The sequence below is a fragment of the Nothoprocta perdicaria genome, unplaced genomic scaffold, assembly GCF_003342845.1.
Source record: "Nothoprocta perdicaria isolate Ctin4 unplaced genomic scaffold, notPer1 scaffold_196, whole genome shotgun sequence".
In the NCBI taxonomy this organism is placed as follows: domain Eukaryota; kingdom Metazoa; phylum Chordata; class Aves; order Tinamiformes; family Tinamidae; genus Nothoprocta; species Nothoprocta perdicaria.
In genome coordinates, this window is record NW_020455160.1 from 1,269,815 (window position 1) to 1,295,259 (window position 25,445).

The following is a 25,445-nucleotide window of genomic DNA, read 5'->3' on the forward strand; positions in this document are numbered from 1 at the left end:
CCATTGGAATTTTGTTACAGAAGGGATCTGTCTCCATCTCCCTTACTCCTCAGAAACATTGTATATCGCAGGCATACAGATAACTTCATATTATCAGCTGCAGGCAGGGAGATAACCAGATCCAGAAACAAGGCACATGAAAACTTACCTTGTATCACCTCCTTGGCCTGAGTGACTGTATGAAGTTGGATTTCCAGCTGACTCCTAGTGACTTCCAGCTGAGACAAATGGTGCTGAGCCTCAAACAGGCTGGATTCCAGGATGTCTTTCATCGACCTATAAGTTATAAATACGGAAAGACACAAGTCTCTTGTTATTAACACCCAGAGAGGATTACTTCGGTAAGAAGTTATTCAAGATCCCTACAAATGAGTAGGGAAAATGTATTGTATGGATCCTCACGGACAGCAAACTCAGTTCTATCATATAAAAGAGCAGTGCAGGCCCCTTCCAGGAAAGGCTCAAGCCTTACTTATGACCTAGTACAACAGAGAAAGATTGTTTTGATCTTAAGAGCCAAAGCTTGAGTTGCTATTGTCAGACATATGAAACACGGGTAGCTGTGTTAACAAAGTCTGTGCCAGCAAGCAAAAGCCCATCCTCTGTTATCTTATCAGTACCTTCAGGCTTGCTCTGAAGAGGGGAAAAGTAAGAGCATTTCCCTGGCTGATTAGAGATTTTTTAATGTTGCTTATAGTGTAGGCATATGCTGGCAATTTTCCAAAACTAAGATTAAAAACAACTGAAGGAAGACCTCAAATTCCAGACATATAGTAACATCTATGCTTCCAGAGGCATTTTTAAGAAATCTGCTAGTAGAAAAACCACATGCAAGAAAAGGCAGGTAACCCTCAGCTGAGATTGCTGGAAGCTCAAGAGAAAAATCTGCTTCTTTTAATTTGGCTAATTCACTATGCAGTCCTTCAGACGATTTATCATTCTAAAATGCAAGCCATAGCACTGCAGATGAAAAATGCTTTACAAAGACTCCTAGCAACTGGTTTATATGACAGAAGATTTTGGAATCAGGAGCTGCATGCAGCAACTGAACTTACCTCCCTTTAATTCAAATTCCTGTGTGTCAGTTTCCTACAATATGTGGCACTTCCTCACTCATATAGACGTGTAATATATATATATAGGGTTAATATATGCATAGGGGTAGGTGGTTGTTACTGCAATAAAACCCCAAATACAAGCACTGCACTACACAGACAGGAAAGAGAAGATACATCCTCAAGCAAGCAGAACAAAAGCTTAACTTCAAAAATGCCAACCTCTGGCATTCTTTAAAATGAACAGAGAACAAGTTCAAAATTCTGAGAGAAAAATGGGTTTTAAAACAGTTGCTGATTTCTCTGGGTAATGATTTATTTATTGCCAAAGACATTTAAGTGATTTATCTCTTTGACTGATGCTAGCATTGATTTAAAAATAAAAAAAAAAAGCTGAATTTTTAATAAGGTTTCTCTGAAAGTATGTATTGGCAAGCTCTCTATTATTACAGCGATTTTTACACTGAATTTATATATAATCAAATAGTTCCTCACTTCACCTGTGCACTGATAAAACATGGAATATCATACATAAAACATCAGTTTTAAAGGCACAGGAAGACAGACATGTCTACAGACAGCTCAATGTTCCATCTTCAGTTTTGGTTGCACTCTCCTCTGGAAGCTGAATAAGGAAAGCAAGAAGTGAATGCCTGCAACAAAAGCTGTAGCTCATAAGTACAGCTCAATAATTGACAGAACATAATTTAGCTGGATCCAGTGAGAAAATCAGGAGCAAAGTCAAGTAACAGAGCGAGTCAAATGATGGTTATCAGCCTTGTTAACAACATATTCTGGAGCAGCGAGGGGCAAAACTCAAGAAGCAAGATTGAAAATCCCGAAACTATCATTTCTGTAACTTTGTAAGTTCACAGCTCCTTTAAAAATCACCTTGAGAGGACAAACCTCTCAATATTTCTTTGCTGGAAAAGCAGAAATTTTCATATTCAATCTTGAAAACATGATACAGCAGAAGCATAGCATCATGTTCCATCCCTGTTTAACTTTAGCATGATGCTTATTTCTGCAGGGCAAGTGGTAAAAGAATAAGGGGCCCCCACAACAGTGATAGGCCAGAATTCCCAGAGACTAAGGAGCATTCAAAAAAAGGGCTTTTCTGTTGCTGGCACAATCAACTCTAGGTCCTGCACCACAGCTAACAGAGTTGCCTTAGAAACAGAACACTAATATTCAAGATCTTCAGCATAAGCCTCCAGCTTAACTGTAAAGGGCAATGTGTTAGTGTTCTGTGCAACAGCCTTGAATCCTAAAGATCCCGTGTCAAACTATCTGTTATGGAAAGACCTCTGTTCAAACACACAGAACAACAAATAAAACCCCCAAAAATGTTTCAGTCTCCATTAAAAACATGCATGCAAGCAACGTGAGCATGGTTCTATTACGATTCCTACCAGAGTCAATATACCAGATGCTAAGGAATCATACTGGATTGCACTGGACTTGCAAGTAGATATGAGTCACAGGCTTGCCAGCTTTAGCTTCAGAAAAACAACATTCAAATTATGGTATTTTTTTTTTTCCTAAGATGCCTCAATTTGCTGAGTGGAGCCTTATGAAAAGCATATAGGATGGAGTAAATGGCTGCGCAATTACTACCACTCTTATATGTGGTAGAATAGAGGTAATTAAGGTAATATAGACCTTAAATAATGTCCTGCTTAAGGCATCTTTCTTTTTTACCTGGCCTCTGCCAGTTGCTCTGAAAGATCTTGTCTGTCCCGTTTCATAGCTGCCAGTCGCACCTCTAGCGCAGCCTTCTCATGTACCAGGACTTCCTTCTCTCTGGACATCTTGGTCAGAACATCTGCTTGGTGAGAGGACTCCTGGCGCAACTGCTCCAAATCACTGCTAGCTGACTCCTGCTGGTGGCAAATCTGAAAGTGGGAGAAAACGCATTTTTCAGTCATTTCTCCCAATTTCGGTTCAGAATTAGCTAGTGTTACTTCTGAATCAGCTACAGCAGGAAGAGGTCCTATATTGTGGGCTGAATGTCTAGGAACATTTATATATAGCACTAGTACAGTGAGCTGCCAAAAAAAGGCACTGGGACTATTAATTCAGAAATGATGTGTATGGTTATATTGGGTTAGCTGGGAACAAGCATCTCCTTCAGGACAAATGTACATATTCCAGACTAGGTGTTTTTACGAAGGGGGAAAAAAAAGAAAAAAAGTATTTTCCAGAATTACCACCTTGCAAAGCAAAATTTTGGCAGAATCTATTCTAGTACTGGAAATTTTCAGGTAAGTTTAGGCAAAAGCAACTTTGGTCTCTGAAGAAAGTTTAAATAAACATGGTCTCTCCTTCTAAAGTTGGCAACACTTTGATCATTTTGTTTTAGCTTGTAAAGTAGAGGGATGCAAAAAAAAAAAAAAAAAAAAAAAAAAAAAAAAAAAAAGTGATTCTTGGCAGGGAAAGAGCCCTTGCGGCAAGTAATGTCTTGCAGGAATTTACAAAAATCAGGCTGATGTGGCCAAATAGATGTAGACTCTACTTGTACAGTAATTCATGTCAACAGCACTATTTACTCGCCTTACACAAGTCAGTTGCCTAATATACCTTCATGACCTTCAAGCTTGGAGATTAACTATGACATTTTAGTGTTTTTCTTCAGCACAACACCTCTGCTGTATATTTGCCAAACAACATATTCTGTACTCAAGAACTAAGTCTACCCAATAGAGAACACACTGTGTAAAACAACCCTCCTCTCAGAGTTATCCCCAGCACCCAAGATTGTACATTATGAAATAGTCACTTAAATGAAGACAAACTCCCTAGTTTGTTCCACTGATATAATTTTCACAAGCTTTTTTTTTTTTTAACAGTACAGTGAAAATCAGCTAGTCCAGCATAAACAATCTGTCTGATCACCTATTTCTCATCTTCTTCTTCTGAGCCGAAAGAGATTCTACCAATTCAAAGCTACATTTTTGTCTTAAAATACAATTTCAAAAGCAAGCACAAGATGTTATTCACATTCTTAGCAGGGCAAGTCAGCAGAAAATAACTTGCAGCTCTGTTCTGCATGCCCCACTAAGCCTAAAACAAATGCAGTTCTGCGGGTTGTCAACTTCATAGCAAAAAGCACAAACCCCATACTTTCTCCCTTCTGGAAAAAAAAGATGAGGAGCTAAACAGTTTGCTGTTTTTGTTGTAGATGACAGCAGTAGACTTGCTTGGGATTCATAGACAACAAAAAACAAGCTGTTTGCATCTTGTCAAAAGCCAAAGAGGTCAAAGCAGACAAGTGGACAAAATAACCTGTAAAAGCAGAGGACAACTCAGTGCTTCAGAGAATTGCAGAGCATCTCTATTGGCCACCGATTCATTTCCAAAAATAAATAAGTAGGGTCTTCTGACTTTCAGCAGAACCAAGTGTCTTGTTGCAAGACACTTGCAGCAAGTGCAACACTCCTGCTTGCCTTCACTGAGCCAAGCAGCCAACTGCCCATCCAGTACCAGACTTTGGGTCTCACCTGATTGAGTTTCTCTTGAATTTCTTCCTTCTCCTCTGCCAGTATCCTCAGTTTTACCTCTAGTCCCTCCTGTTGGTGTTGTGCTTTCTTCAACTGCTGCTCTAGGTGGGCTTTCTCTGTGCAGAGCTCTTCATTTGTCATTTTACACGAGTTCAGTCTCTCCTGCACAGAGATCTTTGTTTTCTCCATCTCTTCCACTTTATCTGACAGGACTTCATTCTCCTGTTCCAGCTACAATCACAAAAGCATAGAGGAAATAAAACACAGTAAGATGCACTGTGTACCAGATCTGGCTTGAACAGAAAAAGTAACCATATCTCCATATTCAGGCAGCTATACTGTCTGAGGGTAAAAAGTCCAGAAAGGAGCACCATCTGGACACAAGCACCTAGCTTGTGGCAACACTGCTCACCTGTAGCACAAGCTTGTTCAGCTGCACTTTATCTAATGCCAGAGCTTCATTAATACTACTCATCTTTGCTGTTGCAACACGTAGATCCGCTGTTTCAGATCTCAGCTTATTCTGAGCTCCTGACTGCTCTGCTACCAACTGTTCTGCCTAAAGAGACAAAAGATCAATATGAAAACAAAGACAGAAAAAACTCTTGACTTTAAAAAGCAACTTCAGATCCTAAATGGAGTTCTGCCTTCCCATTATGGATACTAACTCTCCCAAAGGGCCCATATGATCTCAACATAGCATTTTCCAAGGAAAATACCATTTCCCATCTCTATACTCTCAGAAAACATGTAGGGGTTCTGCTGTCAGAACTCCTGCTCCTACAAGTGTGAGCTAAAAATAAGGTAACCATACCTTTTTCAATGCCTTTGTAAGCTCATGTTTCTCTTGCTTCAGCAGATCTCTATGAAGTTGGGATTTCTCCAGTGTCTCTCTTGCAACTATCAGTTCACTCTGTAATAATGAATGTTTTGCTTCAAGTGCAGCTAAGTCCTTCTGACTATGGGAAGAAGAAAAGTAAACTTTTTTTTTCATGTCAGAAACATTATCATTTCCAAAAGTAGGAGATATTTTAACCCAGTGAAACACTCAAGAAAGGAAAACCAGCTTCCAAAAGCTTTTTTGGAAGAGCTTTTTGGAAGAAAAAAAGTTTAACAGCTTCTTGTCTTTTAGTTAACTTCTTCCTTTTTTAAGATATTAGAAGTTTTAGCAAAAGGTTTTCTTTGGGTAAAAAGAACTTTTTGAGTCCAGATTAATATTCCCCACATTATTCTTGCCTTCTGCAGTGAAATGATGAAAAAGATATCAATCTTTCAGGGTGTGTGTGTCTGAGAACTTCCAAAGCTCCAGAGTTATGTGAAAATTCATGTTGGAAGAGACCCCACAAAGGTCCAAACTTTTGCTCAAACTTTAGACCAAGCTGCTCAAGTCTACATCGAGTTTGGTCTTGCAAACTTCCAAAAATGGAATCTGCACAACCTCTCTGGGCAACTTCTTCTACTGCCTGATTGTCCTCAGAGTTAAAGAGGTTCTCCTTAAAATCAATTTGAACTTCTCATTTCAACTTATGCCTGCTATCACCAGCTCTGATCAGATTCAGAAGGCTTCCTGTAATGGGTCTTGAAGTACAAGCAGGCAGCTGTGCTGTATGTCAGTAGGTACCCAAACCTGCCCATATATTCTCTTATCTTTCTACACTCCAGTTGAGGAACAGACAAAAATCCACTGCTATACTGAGAACGCAATTCCTAAGACCAAACTATGCGCACTCCTGGCTGGAGAAAGATTCAAAGCTCACAGAAGTTCTCGGTCCTGATGCTCTCTTTCTGTTGTCTGTTGCTCCTCCAGTTTTTCCCCTTGGGCAGAATCTTCCTTTGGCCGCAGTTCAGTGTCACTTTGACGCAGGCACCAAACTTCCTGTTCAGTTACTTTGAGCTGCTGCTGTAGCTCTTCCCTGTTTCTCTCTAGGTTTGCACAGTCACTGCAGAGACAAAGTCAAGTTACAAAAACGGGAAGGACTAGTAGACATGGATCACATTTTCATCATTCTGTGATGGACCTGTGGAGAGCAGAGTGAGGAAGGACTTGCTCTTCCTCTCAGAACGTTATCTCAGGAAGGAAAAAGAAAGAGAAGCAGACTGTTGTCTTCATTCAGAGAGAAGCAGTGGCTAAAAAAAGGGTCATTGTCCAGTCAGGTTATATACAAGACACCCAAAGAACAGACTCTGGACAAGAAGTTAATTAAGAGGAAGGCATCCTGTATTCCAACACCACTTTATATCTCCAAGACAGTCTTAGGATCACACTGGAGCATGAGAAACAGTGACAGGATGCACACATACTGTAGGACAGGCAAGTTCTCAGTCCTAAATACCTCTGAATTCCAAAAGCTAGAAGGAGATTGCCTCTAGCATGCATGAGAAGAATGAAATGCTCACCTTCTGAGTCCTTCTACCAGAGACTGGAGGTGCTGCCGCTGGTTACTGCTCAGTTTACTCTCCTCCTCCAGCTGCTCAAGTCTTTGCTGCAACTTCTTGCACTCCTCTTCCTGCTGTTTGTGTTGGTGCTGCAGGAAACTGAGAGAGTTCTGCTTGGCAGAAAGCTCATCTTTTAGAGCCTGCAAGGAGCAAGGATGGAAACAACACAAACAGGCAATAATGAGTAGGGAAAATGGCTCCAGATGTAGTAGCCTGGAGGGAGAGGTAAGCAGAGAGACAGCTCACCTGAAAGCAAAAGCTGTGATGAAGGGATGGAGATCACGAGAAAAAAAGCAGTGGAACACAGAGCTGCTGAGATTGGCAAAGCAATAAGGTAACAAGTCAGCCTTATGGAAATTGTCTGAGTAGATGAAAAGCATTACTTTTGAAGCAGCTGTGAAGCATTAGCTGCTGAGACTATGCTCAGTGGTGAAGACAACCAGAAATTCTCACCTGTGTTACTCTTCGCTTCCTTGCCACCACTTCCTGCACCAACACAAGGACATATTCTGCATTGTCAGAGCTCAGGTAAGAAGGGATGCTGCTATACTCTGGGTACTGAGAACTGTCAGTGTAGCCATTGCTGACTGTGCCGTCATCTAACACCACCTGAAAGCCCACATCAAGCAGTTATTCTTCACTTACATTACTCAGTTTTCTTTATCAAGTTGTTCTTCCCCAGTATCACTCAGAGTCATTAAAGACTCAAATCACTCATTTCTGAATAAAGATGTTTTGTTGGTGACCACAAGTGCTCAAGGGATTTCTGAATACAGCTGCTATAAACAGCTCTGTACAGTTTCTGAACAGTTTCTGTTCTGAACAGTTTCTGTTCAGGGGAACAGAAACAAACGGGAAGTGGCTGTGGGCTGTTTGAATGATGTTTCCTGAAACATTCAAAAATTAATTTGGTCTCCTTGCTCTTATTACAGCCACATAAACCAGCACCAGAATATATCAGAAACATCAACAAAAAGAAATGTTAACACTGCTCAAGGAAGAAGGAAGCTGATGATTACTGGAAAACAGTAATGAAAGAGCAAATGTGCGTTATTACTCTGAATCACAGAATCACAGAATCACAGAATGGTTAAGGTTGGAAGGGACCTCTAGAGATCATGTTGTCCAACCTTCCTGCTCAAGCAGGGACACCCAGAGCACGTGGCACAGGGTGACATGCAGGTGGGTTTTGAAGACCTCCAGAGAAGGAGACTCCACAACCTCCCTGGGCAGCCTGTGCCAGGGCTCTGTCATCCTCACAGTAAAGAAGTTCCTCCTCACATAGAGATGGAACTGCCTGTGTTTCAGCTTATACCAATTACCCCTTGTCCTGTCACTGGCCACCACTGAGAAGAGTTTGGCCCCTTCCTCCCTACATTCCCCCTTCCTGAACTTATACACATTAATCAGATCCCCTCTCAGCCTTCTCTTCTCCAGAGAAAACAGGCCCAGCTCACTCAGCCTCTCCTCATACGAGAGATGTTCCATTCCCTTAATCATCTTGGTTCCTCTTCTCTGGACCCTCTCGAGAAGCTCCACGTCCCTCTTATCCTGGGGAGCCCAGAACTGCACACAGTACTCCAGGTGCAGCCTCACCAGAGCTGAGTAGAGGGGCAGAATCACCTCCCTTGACCTGCTGGCAACACTCCTCCTGATGCAGGCCAGGATCCCGTTGGCCTTCTTGGCCACAAGGGAACACTGCTGACTCATGGTTAACTGGTGTCAACCACGACTCCCAGGTCCCTCTCCATAGAGCTTCTTTCCAGCAGGTCAACTCCTAATCTGTACTAGTGCCTGGGGTTACTCCTCTCCAGGTGCAGGACCCTGCACTTGTCCTTATTGAACCTCATGAGGTGTTGCTCTGCCCAACTCTCCAGCCTGTCCAGATCCCTCTGGATGGCAGCACAGCCCTCTGGAGTGTCGGCCACTCCACTCAGCTTGGTATCATTCCAAAACTTGCTCACAGTCCCTCCGTGACCTTGTCCAAGTCATTGAACAGGCTGAACAGCACCGGGCCCAGTACTGACCCCTGGGGGACACCACTGGCCACAGGCTTCCAACTGGACTTGACCCCATCTATCACTGTTCTCTGAGCTCTGGCCATCCAGCCAGCTCTCAATTCACCTCACTGTGCACTCATTCAGACCACACTTCTGGAGCTTCCACATGAGGATATTATGGGGGACAGTGTCGAAAGCCTTGCTGAAGTCAAGGTAGACAACATCCACGGCTCTCCCCTCATCCAGCAGGCCAGTCATCCCATCATAGAAGGCTATGAGGTTTGTGAGACATGACTTCCCTTTGGGGAATCCATGCTGACTACTCCTGATCACCACCTTCTCTTTCATATGCCTAGAGATGCTCTCTAGGATGAGCTGCTCCATCACCCTAGCAGGGAAGGAGGTGAGGGTGACCTGCCTGTCGTTGCCCGGCTCCTCCCTCTTGTCCTTTTTGAAGACTGGAGTGATGCTGGCTCTGAGCAGTAGTACGAAAGGATAAAAATGACTAAATAAGGAAAAGGAACTGACTTTGGGGAGATCTGCATAAAAGCCCTGATGATCAAAACCAGAAAGTTTTCAGGCTGCTGAAGGGTAAAGTTTAGGGATAAAACACAATTAAGGTTCTGATGATATAATGGCAGTAAGTGCAGAGAAATGGAGCAGAGCTGGCAAATCAACTGATGTAATAAGTGACCTTTAATAAAAATTCAGGGAAAAGAGTCATTGCTCAAGGAGGGTTTGGGAAGTCTCCAAGCAACACTGGAATAGAAACATTATGTAGCCATTCAGAAAGCACCGTCCAAGAGAAGACCTGAGTGGGACAGTGAAGGCAAAGGCAGTGAAATGTCTAGGAGCTCATTTCAAGAGCCACAAAAAGCCAACCCTAAAGTTATAACAGGTTTGCACAAGAAAAGTGGTATGAAAATTAAACAGGTAGTAGTAAATAAATTCCAGCACAGAAGATTGAGTAGGTGACTCTGGAACAGGAGTTCAAGGACAAAAAGAATGCTGACTAGTTGGAAAATAAACCCAGAAAGGGTCTGTTTTGAGGCTGATAGCTATCTGTTCGCTGAATTAGGGAAAAAAATTCCAATGTTTCCTGGAAAAGCCATGGTCCAGAGAGTGGGTCTGTATGAAATACAGTAGATAAAGAATAAAAGAGATGCTGAAGAATAACAAAAAAGGGCAGACAAAAACTACAACTATATAAATCAAGAAAGACAATGGTTTTTGATAAAAGCTCATCCAAGTTGAAGGTAAACTGGAAATAATAGCAAAAACATAGCAACTGGGGAAAAAAAAAGTAATAGATAGCTATCATTGACTTTCAAACAGGAAAATAATATGATGCATGAAAGACACAGAGGAAATCCTATGACAGTTTTTAGAACTTGGCCAAAATATAAGAAATCAAAGTGATGACATAAGCCTAGGTATAAATATAACACTAATACTGTTTAAAAGGGAAATACTGTTAAATAAAAGAGTAACCACAGTTTTAAAGAATTTTTTTTCTGGATAGATTACTGGCCTTACAATATGTGTATCTTTTCCATTTGCTTTTATACACTCTTCATCAAGAATGTTTTAACCAAATTTACAGGGATGATGCCTCAACACAGATGCAGTGCCAACTCCATACTCACCTCAATGATATCTTTTATCAACTTTTGAAGGGAAAGATTCTCCTCTTTGGCATTCTGAGTCAACGAGGCTTCATACTCCACCTCCAACCTACTTGCCTCCTGAGAACAAAATAAAAGCAAGTGTGGGTAGGGAGGAAACACTCACTCTGCAGCACTCAAATTCAGTAGCACTGTCATGCTGATAAGCCTCAGTCCTAATCATTCCTGTACTTTACTTTTCATATCTATCTAATTCTTTCTTTACTAAAATTAAAAAGGACACACCAGCAACTAGTTTTTACAGATTGTTAAGAAACAGTTAGTCAAGTAACTTTGGTCACTAGAGACTTAGAGGCAGAGGCAAAATACAGCATTGCTATAAGTTCTCTGATGAAGATACCTGAATTGTTTGCACCTCCCCTACACTTGTCTTCAGGTGGATTGGTTCCAAATTTGCTAAATACACCACATATTTTGAAAATACTCTTCATGCTTGTATACAGTTAGCACTTCTATCACTAATTCTCTCAAAAAGTCGACACCTCTTTGTGCGAGGGCTGGAGAGCAAACCACTTGGACCAAACAGACACTGGGCTACTTCCCAGATAAAAGTAAAACATACTAGAATCTCCACAGTGTCGTTAAGTGTCTTCATGGTCTTCTCCTTCTCCTCATTCTGCTTCTGTGACTGTACAAGCAAGGCTGAGAGCTCCATCACCCTGAGAAGAGAAGGTCCACATGCCAAAAGCTTTGCACACCACCAGCTGTTAAATGACAAAGTAGCACCCAGAGGCACAGCAGAGAAAGTTAAACCCAGAAAATATAGCAAGAGCAGCTTTAGTCTCTAAAGGTTAAGATGCTAGGTATGGCAAAAAGACCTATCATATCCCCAAAAGACTTCACCAGTTGATCTTGCAAGGAGAGGTTGGTACAGAGGTGCTACACGATTCATGATGGTCTTGTGTGAATTCATTCCAGCTCCTGAGGTGCAGTCCTGGATAGCAAGAGGGCTGTACAAGAAACAGAACTCAGTGATGGTAATAGCAAAGTTTAAAACATAATTACCTGTCTTGAAGTTCCTTTTTCTCAAGGTCCCCCTTAACTTGAAAGCTCATCACTTCCCAGGTCTTCTGGTTTATTTCCTTTTCCACCTGTTTCTCTGTCTGATCCTTTAAAACAGGTCTTCCCAAAGTGAGGGACTCCCAGAGCTGTACGCCAGAATTTAGTTGGAAGCAGTTGACAAGTATAGATCCAGAAAGTCTCATTTGCTCTGCCTTCAGTTCTGACAAATCTCTGAGAATGAATAAATAGAAGAGCTAATGTTCAAACCATTTTCATCAGCCAATTCACTTTTTGAAGTGCTTAGCTGGGCAACAGTACATGCTAACAGGAAAGATTACATCTTCCGCAAGGAGAAAACATTCGTTTGACACTGTAAAATCAGGACACATCTTGATAGTTGAAGAATGAGTCTATTTTCTCCACAGAGATATGAAGTAGGGTATAGTATATCCAGGAGGCTTCAAGGACCTCTAAGAACTCTTATTAATTAATGATCTTGTTGCATGTTATTAGTATGCTCTAATCGCTACCATCAGTAATAGATGTACGGATTTTTTGCAAGGTCCCCAATATTTATATTATCATATATAAACATATACTAAATATATATAATTATATATTACATTTAAATATATATATATAATTATAGATATATAGATAGATAGATATAGATATTATTATATTATTATTATAGACATGGTATTAGCCTTAACCTATCAGTATGATCATCTGGCCTGCTGAAAGGCCCAGGAAAATACGTACACAATAACCATTTCAGAAAGATGATGTATGAAGCCTAATCCTGGACTGCTTTAACAGAAAAGTACAAATTATGCAAGAACTAACAAGTAGGTCAGATATAGCTTTAAAGCTATAAGCATTAAAGAAAGCTTATAATTAAGACCAATGGATGAAAGTAACCCACAGTTTAAAATTGCATCCTTACACCAAAAGACTACAATATTAAGGCTATTCAACTATCATTTGCAAGGAGGGCAACCATGATGAAGCACAGTTAAAGAAGCTCAGAAAGCCCATGAAGGAAGAAAACAATAAAAAAAGGCATCAAACTACGCAGTGTACACTAGATAAATGCAATAACAGAGAAAATGCAAGCTATTTTTTTCTCTTGATAATGTTGATGCAGAAATAGGTGCGTATAAACCAACAAAATAAACGTAAGCAGGAAGTGAGAAGAAAAAAATATATATAATCATGAATGATACTTTCACCAGAAACCTAGGAAGAAGAAGGAACCTAGCAAGATTTAAGATTGGTTTTAACAATTTTATAAAAGGGACTGCTTTATATACTGCATACTGTAGGGTAGATGAGTCCACTCCCTTCCAACGTGCCCATTTATGTACATTTCTGTGTAAATATGCCCCAGTATTCACAGGCAAAAGTTTATCCACTTAGGGCCTGTACATTCCCATACATGGGCCTATACGTGGGACTCATAGCCCAAGTCCCTCAATTTAATTTGAAATCAAGCATCATACAAGATAATATCAAGGTTTAAAAAGTAGGTGTGGAAGGAAACACTTTTTTTTCTACAACAGATATAACTTTAACTGCTACTCACCGGTCAGTGGCAGTCTTCATTTCTAGGAAATGACGGCGAAAGGTCACCACCTGGCGCCAGAGGCTGAGAAGACGGCTATGTTCACCTTTTAGGTAGCTGTCATAAAGCTAAAAATGCAGAGACAAAAAACAAATGCCAGTTCAGCCTTCAATCTCACCGTGCAAATCTTCCAGATACGAGACAGGGCACCACCAGATATCCTTTAATAATAGTTCCAACAGGAACATCAGGGACTGAATAGGACCACATAAGCATCCTCAGTAGACTTGCCGTCTCACTTCAAAGAGGAAAACATCCAAATTTCTCCTGCTGTTGTACATATCAACACCGCAAACTCATCATGATTCACCACTTCACCCTGCAGAGATGTCCAATAGTCTTGCGTGGAGGCTCTTGCTTGCAGTAGGCTGCTAGTAAGGAGTGCCTGCTTGTTTTTCTGCAGGGCAACTCCAAATCCGAAAACACGCAAACCTCTCTGGACTCCATTGCCATACACAGAAATTTAAAGACTAATATAAATGAATAAATAAAGGAGAGTTCATGTGTGATGACTGTTGTACAGTATCCAGAAACAAAAGTCAATTGTCTTAAAGAATTAGTTGCCTTGTTGCAGCAGATGGACATCTCTTATCACTACAAAATTTGTGGATGGTCCTCCATCTCACGTCTTCATGTTTTGCTAGCCAACACCAGCAAACCATCAATGCAGCAATGACTTTCAGCCAGCAAATTCTCTGTGCTAAGAATAAATTGTATTCTCACTCCTGTCCAGCATTACATTTGACATTCTAGCTATGCTAGAATGTTTATGCTTACCTCACGTTCACTACGCCATTCATTCTCCTTCAACTCCAGCTCCTCACGCGCCCTCATCCAATCTGCCGTCAGTTTTCCAACGTCTTCTTTAAGAGCTGAATTCACCTCATTTGCTTTATCTAGGTGTTTCCGCAAGAGGGTGTTTACTTCAGCCAGACCTTCACACCTTGGAAACAGAAACAGCAATGAGCATACTGAAAAACTATCATGCACACATAGCATCCCTGTGTCTTTCCAGCTGCCTCAAAACTGACTTCCCCCTCATGCTGGCAGGTAGTGAAGGTACTTTCCAGGAATAATAAAGACATGTCTGTTTCTGCAACTTGCTCTTCTCTTCTTACTCTAAACCTTTAATTTCTATGTACAGCTTTAGTTTTCCCTTCTAATTTGATGATGCCCATATCTAATCTTTTGACTCCTCTTTGCTTTGTCTGGTCACCTGTCTATCTTCTTCTCTTTACAAGATCTTGATTCATCATCTTTCCCTAACATTGTCCTGACCACCTCATTCCTCACTATTTAAGTTTCAGTATCCTTTTTCCTTGCAACTTACCTCTGCCCTCACCTTCTTGTTAAGCCTCACCCTATCCTTGTCTTATACACCGTGTTAAGATCTGAAGGAAAAGTCATACTTTATTGATTGCACACCACAAAGGCAGAAAAGGCAGAACTGCCAGCAGGGAAAAGAAGCTCTCTATGGGACTTGCAATTGAAGACTGGAATCAACTTTCACAATCCCAAAGTGCATATGCTGATCATTTGCAGTTCTAAAGATTTTTAATGTGCTTTTCATTCTAAACCAAGCAGGAAAAGTCCTGCCGCATGAAAGGTTGAGGATATTAGGGCTTGATTCTCAATATAAAGCAGAGCTCTCCTGAGTTGCTCACTTCTAGAGCTGCAGAATAATTTAGGCTGGGAAGAGATCTCTGGAGGTCACCTGGACCAACTACATGCTCAAAACAGAGCCATCCAGCACACAATATTACTACCGTACCACAAAATGGACTTTGGACCTTTCTCCTTTTGAAATGGCCTGCCTAGCTGTTTCCTTTGGGGAGAATAGGTGCTGGGTTTTCCCTTACTTGTATGAGTAGGGATACCCTTACTTGTATGAGTAGAAATATTTCCTCCTTTTACCTTTGTTGTTCCTCTTCCAACTGGGAAAGTGCATTCTCCAGGCTATGGTCTTCTGTGGCTTCCCACCTGTCTGGAAGGGATCCCTTAAGAAAAAAAGGATATGTTTAGTCAAATCCTTTTGAACAGGCAGTACACCCCTTCTCCAAGACTAAATACAAATATTACTTTAGCATGCAAGCATCCCTTCACAAAATTAAGATCCCTCTTGATAGCGTTTTCTGGACTGGTATTTCTGAGACTACTGGCTACTCTGAGAATGGCCAGTGGACAAAACACTGAAGTGCAAACTTACAGTACTTCTTCGAATTCTCAAGTCTACAAAATTATATTTTTCTCTGTCTTCGCTTAAAGATTCTTTCTCTGTGTTACCAAATGCCACACACACTGTCTTTAGTTGGCAAACTAAATACTCACCCCCACCGCTTCCAGTCGCTGCTCCAACTCTTGACACCAGCTCCGGTACTGCAGCACCTAGATGGATAAGTAGAACCAGGATACGTGAACGAAGTTTGTCGCAGACCAAGTTCCTTCTGCATTTCTCCCCAGATCTTTACACCCAGGGCACAGTACACTTCACATTACCAGTCCTGTGCAGAAGCTTCACTTTTATCCAAAAGAAGCAATGCTTTTACACATGGGTTCATCCTAAGACAAAAGGGGCAAGTAGAACAACAGGATAGACTTAGACAGTTGTGCCAGGCCAGCCATACCTAACAGACTGATGTTGACACTGGTAAGATGTAAACAGAATATATTAAATTCAGAAAGAGCTGCCAACAGAAAAACCTGTGCAAAATCCTAGGTATGTCAGGTTTAATAGCAGATTTGGAACTAAAAATTTATGAAGTGACACAGCATCTTGCAGTAATCATAAGCTTACTGTGAAACAATTATTATTTCCTATACCAACAGTAACCTACACAGGCCCATCAAACAAAAAAAAAAGCAGTTTCTTGCTATGCAGGCAAATAGCATGAATATAAAAAGAAAAGTTCTGATAAAGAGTGGAAATGATTACATAAAAGGGAAAGCCTTTTTTTGAACTCCCAGGACTGGGCACACCAAGGGGCTGAGAAGAAGCAGAACTCTCCTCGTGAAATGCTCAAAGCAGGTAGAAAGCAAGTTGTCTAAAACCAAAAAATAAATAGAACTCCTCTGCATTGTCTGGAGGAAGAAATGTACTTTTATCATCTATGTGCTATTAGCATTGCTTCCCAAAGACATTTCCATCACACGGCAAACGCAGTTGAACCATTCCTGCTGTATCTTTCCAGCATTCAAGCTCCTTTACATCTGAACTATTAGTCATTTGAAAATAAACAAACAAACAACAACAACAAAAGAAAAGCAAAAAACCACAAATCATAAGGCATAAGGATCTCCCTGTTTAAATGTGTTTAATTTCACAAAAGTGAAAAACTTGGCTGATGCAAAAAAGCAACACAGGCTGGTATGGTGCTTGATAAACCGCCAGACTATCACAGAAGAAAAAAACCACTAAAATCCAGGAACAGAAACACTCAAACCTCTCCAGGGGCTCAGGCATTCGGAGGCAGGAGAGAAGCCCGTGGAGGTAGCTCAGCACTCCGGGCTCCCTTCCTGCCTCCGGACAAGCTGCACTAGAGGCATGTTGCACTTTCAACTCAGGCATCTTTATTAAAGTTAGAAAGCAAAACATAAAACCCAGAAAGTCTCTCTAGGGGTGCCGGGGGGCCGCAGCGGGAGCCCTGGAGCGGCCTAGCCGCCTCCCGCGGGGCCGCCGGCGCCGCCGCCCGGCCCGGCACCCCCGGCCCGACCCCGGCGCGCGGGCTCCGGCGGGGCGGCGCTCACCTTGGCCTGCAGCTTCTGCACGAGCACCGCTTGCCGGCGCTGCGCCTCCTGCGAGCCTTGCAGCCGGCGCCGCAGCGAGGCCTGGCTCCACGCCGCCTCCCCGGCCTCCATGGCCCTGCTCGCCCAGCAGGCCCGGGCGGCCCTGAGGCCGCTCGCTCTAGCGAAGGCGGCGGCGCCGCCCGGGCCGACTCCTCGCGGCGGGGACGTGAAGAGGTGCGGGCCCGGGCGCCAGGAAACAGCGGCGCCGGAGGCCTTCTCTGGCCTGCTCAGCCTCGCGCTGCGCTGAAGACCCCTGGGGCCCTTCCAACGTGTGTCTTTCCCAGGCCAGGGCCTCCCGAAGGCACTGCCCGGTAGCAGGAGGCCCTGTGGCAACAGCAGCACCTGGCAGGAGCACTGGGAGCTCACAGACATGGAGCTTTCCAGGGAAAGGCAATGGGGTGGAGAGCAGTGAAGTGCCCTGGTGCCACAGAGTCAAAGCAGTTTTTTGGGAAGGAACTGACACTGCCAAGCATGGTTTTAGATGTGCTAATGTGTACTCTCTTGACTTTTAAGGGTGTCCAGATGATCCCTGCTGTGGGAGTGTGCATTTAAAAGGGATGGAGCTCAAATTTAAGCACAATGGTTTCTGCTCCATGCATTTCGGCACAGCTAAAACATTGCTGCAAATCTAGGAGAAAATAAACATGCGTAAAACAGTGATTACAAAAAGGGTTTAGGGGCTGTAGTGGCAACTGGCTGAAGAGGCATGGCTAGCCAGGCATACTCAATGACAGCAACTCTGACATGATCAGAAAAAGAGTGCTGGCATCACACTCATACTGAATACTGATAGCGAGACATTTGCCAAATACTGAGCCTGCCTCTGGTGTCCATATATCAAGATGGTATATTCAAAGCTTGGTCCTGTGCCTTCCAGAGATTACAAATAGTGGCATTTAGATCCTGGTTCAAATTATTTAAAGAACAGGAATAGTTAGGAATAGTTTTTAAGAGCTAAAAGAGTTCACAAAGCTTAGAAACTGAGAGGAGCTCACAATAGGTCTTTCTCTGTTGGGGGCCTAGTGTCAAAGTTGTAGAAGGCAGTTTGATGTCTCCAAGCAAGTGCTCTCATAGAGGAGGGATGTAGTGGTGGCAGCTCTAAGGACTCCAAGGTTGCTATGAAGAGGAGGGGGGTGACATATATGAAGGCATATCTGCCCACATCTGGCAGTCCCATCCTAAAAATGAGTAGCACCCAAAATTCAGCCTTGTCCCACTGTCTTTGGACTTGCTGTGGATACAAGCTCTGCAGTCCTATTGGCAAAATGCTACACGGTTGTCATTTTGGAGCTTGATTCCCAATGGTCCTGCCTCATTCTTGCCTTGTAGTGTTTCGGGTGAACTTTTGGTATGGGGTCCCTTGTAATTCTCTGTAGGTTCTGATGTTCTCACCATATTGAGACTACTGAAAGAGGTCACAGGAAGTCCTGTGCTCTTCACTAGATTTGTTCCTTCCTCAGATCTACTTAGAACAACTGCTCAGAAGCCTACTCAAGTCTCTTGATAACCAATGGTGCAGCTCTTTCTTCTGACTTCATCTTTCTATTTACCATGAAGACATTTTAGCACAGCCTTTTCAAAGTATGCCACAAATTCCCATTTTAATGGAAACGTTATCATCTTGTTTTACTCTGGCCCAAAACAGCAGCAAAGGTTAATTATTGCATCTCTGAATTTCCTAGATATTTTTCCTTTAAAAAGACACATAACTATGAAGTTCAGTGGTAGTGTGGGATCAGCATTACAACCATCTGGAAGTGGCAAGATGAACATGACGTGTGCAATTCAGGGAGCACATTGAGTTTTAGTGGGTACCATAGCCCAAGCAGAAAGGAGCCTGCATCCATGTCCTGCAGCTCTAGAGTCCATTTCACCGACACGTGAAACATGCATCCAGGTTGCCCTGAGTAGGGACAAGCCTCTGAGTGGCCCTTTGCTCTCACTGAATGCCATCTTCTGCAGCACTGGGAAACGCTCCTTTGGCTCTGCACAGTGATCCCTTCGCCAGCACAGTCTGAAGGTCCAGACAGACTCACAAAAGTTGTCTGCTTCAGAAGCTGGCACAGACTCTTAGGATGTGGAGAACAGGATGCAACCTACTTCAGTGGGGCAGAAACCCAAATAGTGCTCCTTTTACAGATCCCTACATACACCGGTGTGAGGAGCTGCCTTTAGAGTGGCTATTGCAAGAAGGACAGGTGTGCTATACGGGCCAAGTTGTTTTAATGAGGCGTGTGTGCTCAGCCAATGTCCATGTCTGTCCTCTCTAATTATGTCCCGTGCTTGGCCTAAAGCCTGCAAAAGAGGAAGGATTTCCATCTACTTATTGAAGATACCAGGTGAGTTTGAGCTTCTCCCGAACGAAATGTGCAATCTGGATACTTCCACATTGGAAGGTACTTCCACCCTATTCCACTGTCCCTGTCCAAGGCCAGACCCCACTGCAGGAGTCTGGGCACTCACTTCGATCTGAACAGAAACAGTGATCCTGTGGTCACAAGCACTTTGGCAGAGAGTCCTCCAAGAGAGCCCTTCTGTCTTTTAAAGAGGGGATAGTTTTGTGCATCCTCTTTGCGTGCTCTCGCTCTGCAACACTGAGCCAAACGTAACGTGCTGGCAGCTGGGGAAGGAAGAGCACGGTCAACGCTTGGTTGACCCTGGGGATGAGAGCGCGACCTGGAGGGAGGGTCTTCGCCAGGAGAAACCCGCCGATACGTTTTTATTTTCACGAGGAGCATAACTCCCCGGCCGAGTGCTGCGGGAGGGAGGTGAGGGCAAGCGCAGGGCCCGGCCGCACGGAGGGCGCCCGCAGGCGCCAGGGGGCGCTGCTGCTGCGCGAGCGGCACCGAGGCGGGAGCGGGCCCGGGAGCGGGGCCGGGAGCGGAGCGGGGCCGCCGCGGCCGCGCAGGTAGCGCCCGGGCGATAAATACCCCAGAGCGCTGCGGGAGGCTGCGTGCGGTGTCCGCGGCTCCGCGGGCTGCTGGGGCACAGAGCGAGGCTGCGCCCCGCGCGCGCTGCCGCCCTCCAGCCCCGAACCCGCCGCCTCTGGCTCCTCTCTGTCTTTCTTCTAGCGAACCGCGCGACAGGTCCTGGCTCCTGGGCTCGATGTTGGCCCCACTGGACCGTGAAGGTCACCGAAGGCTGAGGCTGAGGTCGCATGGCCGCTTGAAAAAGCATCCTCTGGAGTCTCGTGCCTGTGGAGCTGTTTCACATGAGGCAGAGTATGAGTCATGCTAATGAAAAGGGTAAAGAAGATTTTTTTTTTTTTTAAAAAAAGAAATATATCGCAGTTAAATTAGTTTAGACAGCATGACATCAGAGAGTAATTAAAGGGGTTTGTTGGAATTCCGTTTCCAATTCCTGAGTTCAGGTTTGTAAAAGATTTCTGAGCACCTGCAGGTCTCTGTGTGTGAAATATTTTCACTGGAAAGGATTCAAAACTTTTAAAAAAACCTTTTAACACAGAGGCAGCATTACGCCATTCTTCCTTCTTGGAAAAAAAAAAAAAAAAAGAAGAAGAAAAAGAAACCCTTCAGATTTAAACAGGACTCCTTCAAGTTTTCAGTCAGTTTTACAGAAGAAAATGAGGTGGTAAACTTTCTCTTTTCAAGAACGAGTTCTTTATAGCTGCTAACTGAAGCCAGAGGAGATCGTATCTGAATACATGAGCATTTCCACTATGGGACTGGATACAAGCATTAAACAAAGAGTTTTGAAATGTTTTAATCTCAAACAAAACTCACTTTTGCTGACTTTGGTTTTTAATTTCTTTCATGTTTTCTTCTGCCAAACTGGAGGAACCTTTCCCGATTTTCTCTTTAGTGGCATTCAGAGGAAGACCAGAGGATGAAAATCCTGCATTTTCTCACTTTACTGCTTTGGCATTTGACTTGGCTGTCTCTGGATATAGTTCCTGGAGTGCTGAGTAATTCTGAAGCAGGCCAGAGTAATCCAGGATCTAAACTAGCTTTGTTAAAAGCAGAAGGAAAAGAGCGGAATCTCTCAGCAAGAGCAAGTACACTGAGGACTGGAAACCATGGATATAGTGCCGGGACTTCAAAGGCTAGGACTAAAAGCGGTGCTGTTCAGGCTGGAGCTCTCCTGGCTAAAAATGATGAATCAAAGAAGGTTCTCTCAAGAACAGCAGCCACGGAGACAAAGGTAGGACATCTCCCAGGCAGACCTTCTGGAGTGAGGACAGTGACTCCGAAGGCTCAAAGTCTTAGCAGCAAGGCGTCTTTGAAAAAACCTGGCACGAGCAGTACTGATACTGCTTCTTACAAAACCAAAAAGACTAAAGAGCCTGTCGCCCAAAGGGAAACCAAGGAAACATTCAGACATCCCCCTATAACGCCACATGAATACATGCTCTCTTTGTACAGGACTCTCTCAGATGCCGAAAGAAAAGGTGTTAATGGAAGTGTAAAACTGGAGGCTGGACTTGCCAATACAATAACCAGCTTCATAGACAAAGGACAAGGTAAGAAAGTAGCTCCTGCGTGTGCATGTTGGTGTATAAGGGACAGAAAAGGGACATGTGTGCATCTCTGTATGTTTATATGTTTAGAGAATGTTATCACAAAAATAATTGTACATTTTTAAAGTCCAATTGCTCTTTTTAATGTAAATGAAACTGTACAATTTTACGCAGTTTCTGCCTTCATACTTTATCTCAGAAAATTAATCTAGAGGCAGAACCAGATGGTTGTGCAGTAGCTGAAAAAAAAAGCATTCAGAGGCAGATAGAAAATGTTTTAGATACTTAAAGAAGCATATTGTTGGAAATTCATCAGTCTTTGTATCTTCAAGTGTTTAAAAACCTTCTTAAGCCTGGTCTTTTTCTTATGTTCTTTGCATAACTTACTAATTTACTCCTGGAAATTAGTATCATTGGCCTTTTTGTAAATAAAATATCATGATATGTTGTGAATAGCTTTAGTATTCTGTGATTTAAAAAAAAAAAAAAAAAAAAGGCAGGTTTCATTATCAAAGGACCAGCCTGTTTTGTTCAAGGTAGAGTTATGCTGAACCACAGTCTCAGGAGTCATCACAAATGTATCCCACAAATGTATCTGTATCAGCTTTAAGTTGATGCTTTTGGGTACCGCTAGGTTCCTAAGCACAGAAGCTCGCAACTAAGTCCAACCGTCTAGACTAAGTTTCTGAGACTTCAGAATTTGCAATTCAACATTCTGGTTCCAAATAGTTTTGAAAATGTAGACTATGCTATCACACGTGAAATAACCTGACTCCAAAAGCCCGATGACTTACATGCGATGTACTCATTAGTAAGAGTTTTGACATGGGTTTAAGGAAGCAAGAAGGGGATCTGCTAACCAGGCAAAGGTAGAAGACTCAGCCAGGATAGGTCATTTGTTTTCCATTTAATTAATAGTAGCTTGGCTTCTGGGCAGGGATGCTAAGCTGCTCACAAGTACGATGTTTCAGTTCAGCTTCCCAGCTTGACACCACAGGGCACTGCTAAGGTTACATGTGGAGAAAACGTTGGCTCAGCCGTATTCCTCATTAGTGCTGCTGGCGAGCTTAACCAAGCAAATGTAACATCAGGTTAAAGGGAGGTATGTTTTTCCGTCAGGTTTGAAAAAGTTGTGAATCCTGTGGAGTTAAGTGAATAAGGCAGTTACTTTTGTGTCTGGCAGTTCCTGGGGGACGCGGAGTTTAGAAGACTAATTCATTATGGTATTGTGTAAGGGTACATTTGCTCATGTTTGGAGCCAGCGTGGAACCTGGGCACCCCTGAAATCCTATTTCAATAATTTAAGTAGGATGTGAATAAGCCCTGTGAGTGCTCAGCCCTGACAAGAGACTATTTTCCAATTGGCTAATTGCTACTTTGAAGCTAAAAAACACACTCTCGGAAGCTCATTTGCCGGTTGAGTCCCTGAGATCTTCTGGGTCTCTGCTCAGAGCTGATCCCTTAGACAACAAATATCTTTTCAGATGAACGGCCTAATTAAAAGATCTTCTAAGCTTATGAAGAAACTACAGGAGTACCATGAAGAACTGAATAACCAATATTGATCTGTGCTTGATGTGCTTTTAAAACTGTGTGTGCTTTTTTTAGATGAGCGACTGCCAACCATAAGAAAACAGAAATATATTTTTGACATCAGTGCGTTAGAAAAAGATGGATTGCTGGGAGCAGAGCTTCGAATATTGAGGAAAAAGCCTTCTGATGCATGGAAGTCTCATTCTTCTGGAAAAACTTCCCAAGTGAAATTATTTAGTTGCTCCACAAACAGACAAGCAGCTACGCTCCTGGATGCTCGCACTGTCAGTGTCACAGATACACCAAAATGGGAAGTGTTTGACATCTGGAAACTTTTTAGGAACTTTAAAAACTTGGTAAACTTGTGTTTTGAATTGGAAACTTTTGACAGGGGGAGAGCTATTGACCTCAGGAGTGTGGGATTTAACAGAACAGGAAGACAGGTCAATGAAAAGGCTCTCTTCTTGGTATTTGGGAGGACAAAAAAAAGAGACTTATTCTTCAACGAAATCAAAGCTAGATCAGGCCAAGATGACAAAACGGTTTACGAGTACTTATTCAATCAGAGGCGGAAGAGAAGAGCTCCTCTAGCAACACGGCAAGGGAAGAGGCCCAGCAAGAATCTAAAGGCAAGGTGTAGCAGAAAAGCCCTCCATGTGAATTTTAAGGATATGGGATGGGATGACTGGATAATCGCCCCTCTAGAATATGAAGCCTATCACTGCGAAGGGCTTTGTGAATTCCCCCTTCGCTCGCATCTGGAGCCCACCAATCACGCTGTTATCCAGACTTTAATGAACTCAATGGACCCAGAATCTACACCCCCAACCTGCTGCGTCCCAACCAGGCTAAGTCCCATTAGTATTCTTTTCATTGACTCTGCAAATAATGTAGTCTACAAGCAGTATGAGGACATGGTAGTGGAGTCGTGTGGTTGTAGGTAGCAGAACAGTTGCTCCCTTGAGTATGAAAAGTACTATGACAAACCGAACATGACCTCTCCTCAAACATGGTTAACGACACTTCTTACCTCTAGAGTGTGTTCACAAAGATGTAGCAGTGAAGCCAGTGCTTCTGCATGTTTCTTCCCTGTGGACATATTCCAGTTGTATTTGGCTGCTGTCATGTAGTCCAAAATAAGAGCTTGTGCAAAGAACCTGATAGCGACACAAGACTGTCTTTAACTAAAATCCATGATAGAGGAGAGGAGACTCACACACTGACAGATCACCTGCTTTTATCCCAGAAGCAGTTGTTAAAGATGGTATCAGTGAGCTGTGGATATGATTTGTTTGACTCTTTAATACTGTTGTTGAGACCAAATTTACATCAGGGTCCCGTTATGCAGTGTCAGAACAGAACTCTGATGGAGAGGAGGCTGGGGTCTGGTGTGTTCTGAGCTTGGTGTAAATAGTTAAACTGTAATATGATTTCTTTCTGATTAGCTATGGAAACTTTGCATATATAAAAAGGAGTAATTAAATATCATATTCTGATTTAGTTTAATTTGTACATGGAGATAGGTCATACGGAGTATTGATTCCCGTGTATGTTTTACTCCAGGCTACATATCTGTCTTAAGTATCCACCTTTTCATTATTATGTAGCAAGCTATATTACTCTGTATAAGGTCCAAGTTGCTCTCTAATGTTCATAGTAAATGTTAAATTGCAGCATAAAATGTAATAAATTATTGACACAATGCTACATTGTGTCCCGCTATCCAACTCTGCATAATCATAATGCTGTTAAGAATTTGTTTTGGATGTTTTTCTACAATAAATATAAGTGAAGGGACTTTTCACTGCAGCAGAATGCTAGTGGCATGGATAACATATCCGTGTACTTTGTTTGCCTCTGACTCTGCTGCCACAGATGGAGATGATGGAACCATTGGAAGAAGATGTGAGAACATGATATGGTTTGATCCGGTATGGAATGACATTATCACTTTATATCTGTGGCAAGAATGAGTTACGATTGTGGAAGAGTTCTGGTGTTATTTATTTCACCCTGCAAGGATTGTTTGTGAATCTCTTTTTCTATTGATGAGTTATAAATTTTCTTCTCTTTCTTCCATGATAGGTTATAAATTTATTCTGAGACTCAACTGTAGATGGATCAGAGTGTAAGAACTGTCAAAAAAAAAAAAATTTGAAGTAGCTTATCAACGGTTAAACATACTAATGGTAAGGTTTACTATTTTTGTTTGATTCATCATATTTTAAGTAGCAGGTCACACGAGTTCCTGAGTCCGAACTTTGCTCTGTGCAGCATCACTGATGCAGGAAGTGACAGGGAGCTAATATGGGCCCTAAAGTCAAAAGCCCACAAGTGTTGACCTTGGACT

The 25,445-nt window shown here is 42.6% G+C and overlaps 2 protein-coding genes across 3 annotated transcripts in view; one reads left to right on the forward strand and one right to left on the reverse strand.

Annotated features, from left to right (window-relative positions):
• Nucleotides 1–15,271, reverse strand: part of CEP250 (centrosomal protein 250) — a 35,311-nt gene extending 20,040 nt beyond the window's left edge. The window contains exons 1-14 of the mRNA XM_026037308.1: nt 15,217–15,271; nt 14,080–14,245; nt 13,264–13,370; nt 11,682–11,909; nt 11,239–11,335; nt 10,638–10,736; nt 7,445–7,600; nt 6,953–7,131; nt 6,313–6,495; nt 5,370–5,514; nt 4,968–5,114; nt 4,556–4,786; nt 2,757–2,950; nt 149–276 (exon numbers count right to left, since the gene is read on the reverse strand). Of these exons, the coding sequence (XP_025893093.1) occupies nt 149–276; nt 2,757–2,950; nt 4,556–4,786; nt 4,968–5,114; nt 5,370–5,514; nt 6,313–6,495; nt 6,953–7,131; nt 7,445–7,600; nt 10,638–10,736; nt 11,239–11,335; nt 11,682–11,909; nt 13,264–13,370; nt 14,080–14,136 (1,951 nt within the window). The 5' untranslated portion in view covers nt 14,137–14,245; nt 15,217–15,271. The remainder of the gene's footprint in view (nt 1–148; nt 277–2,756; nt 2,951–4,555; nt 4,787–4,967; nt 5,115–5,369; nt 5,515–6,312; nt 6,496–6,952; nt 7,132–7,444; nt 7,601–10,637; nt 10,737–11,238; nt 11,336–11,681; nt 11,910–13,263; nt 13,371–14,079; nt 14,246–15,216) is intronic.
• Nucleotides 15,272–20,349: 5,078 nt separating this feature from the next.
• Nucleotides 20,350–24,094, forward strand: GDF5 (growth differentiation factor 5). 2 transcript variants are annotated; one of them, XM_026037326.1, is made up of 3 exons: nt 21,062–21,246; nt 21,468–21,565; nt 23,171–24,094. In XM_026037326.1, the coding sequence occupies exons 1-3, from the start codon at nt 21,122–21,124 to the stop codon at nt 24,037–24,039; spliced, it is 1,092 nt and encodes a 363-aa protein (XP_025893111.1). In that variant the 5' UTR covers nt 21,062–21,121; the 3' UTR covers nt 24,040–24,094. The 2 variants fall into 2 exon arrangements, with proteins under 2 accessions (XP_025893110.1, XP_025893111.1); XM_026037325.1 differs by having other exon boundaries at nt 20,350–21,565.
• The last annotated feature ends 1,351 nt before the right edge of the window (nt 24,095–25,445 follow it).

Bases quoted from the DNA above. Each gene is read 5' to 3' on its own strand.
- GDF5 (XM_026037325.1), top strand. From the start codon at position 20,932: ATGAAAATCCTGCATTTTCTCACTTTACTGCTTTGGCATTTGACTTGG. The intron at 21,566-23,170 runs GTAAGAAAGTAG...TGCTTTTTTTAG, and splicing joins CTTCATAGACAAAGGACAAG to ATGAGCGACTGCCAACCATA.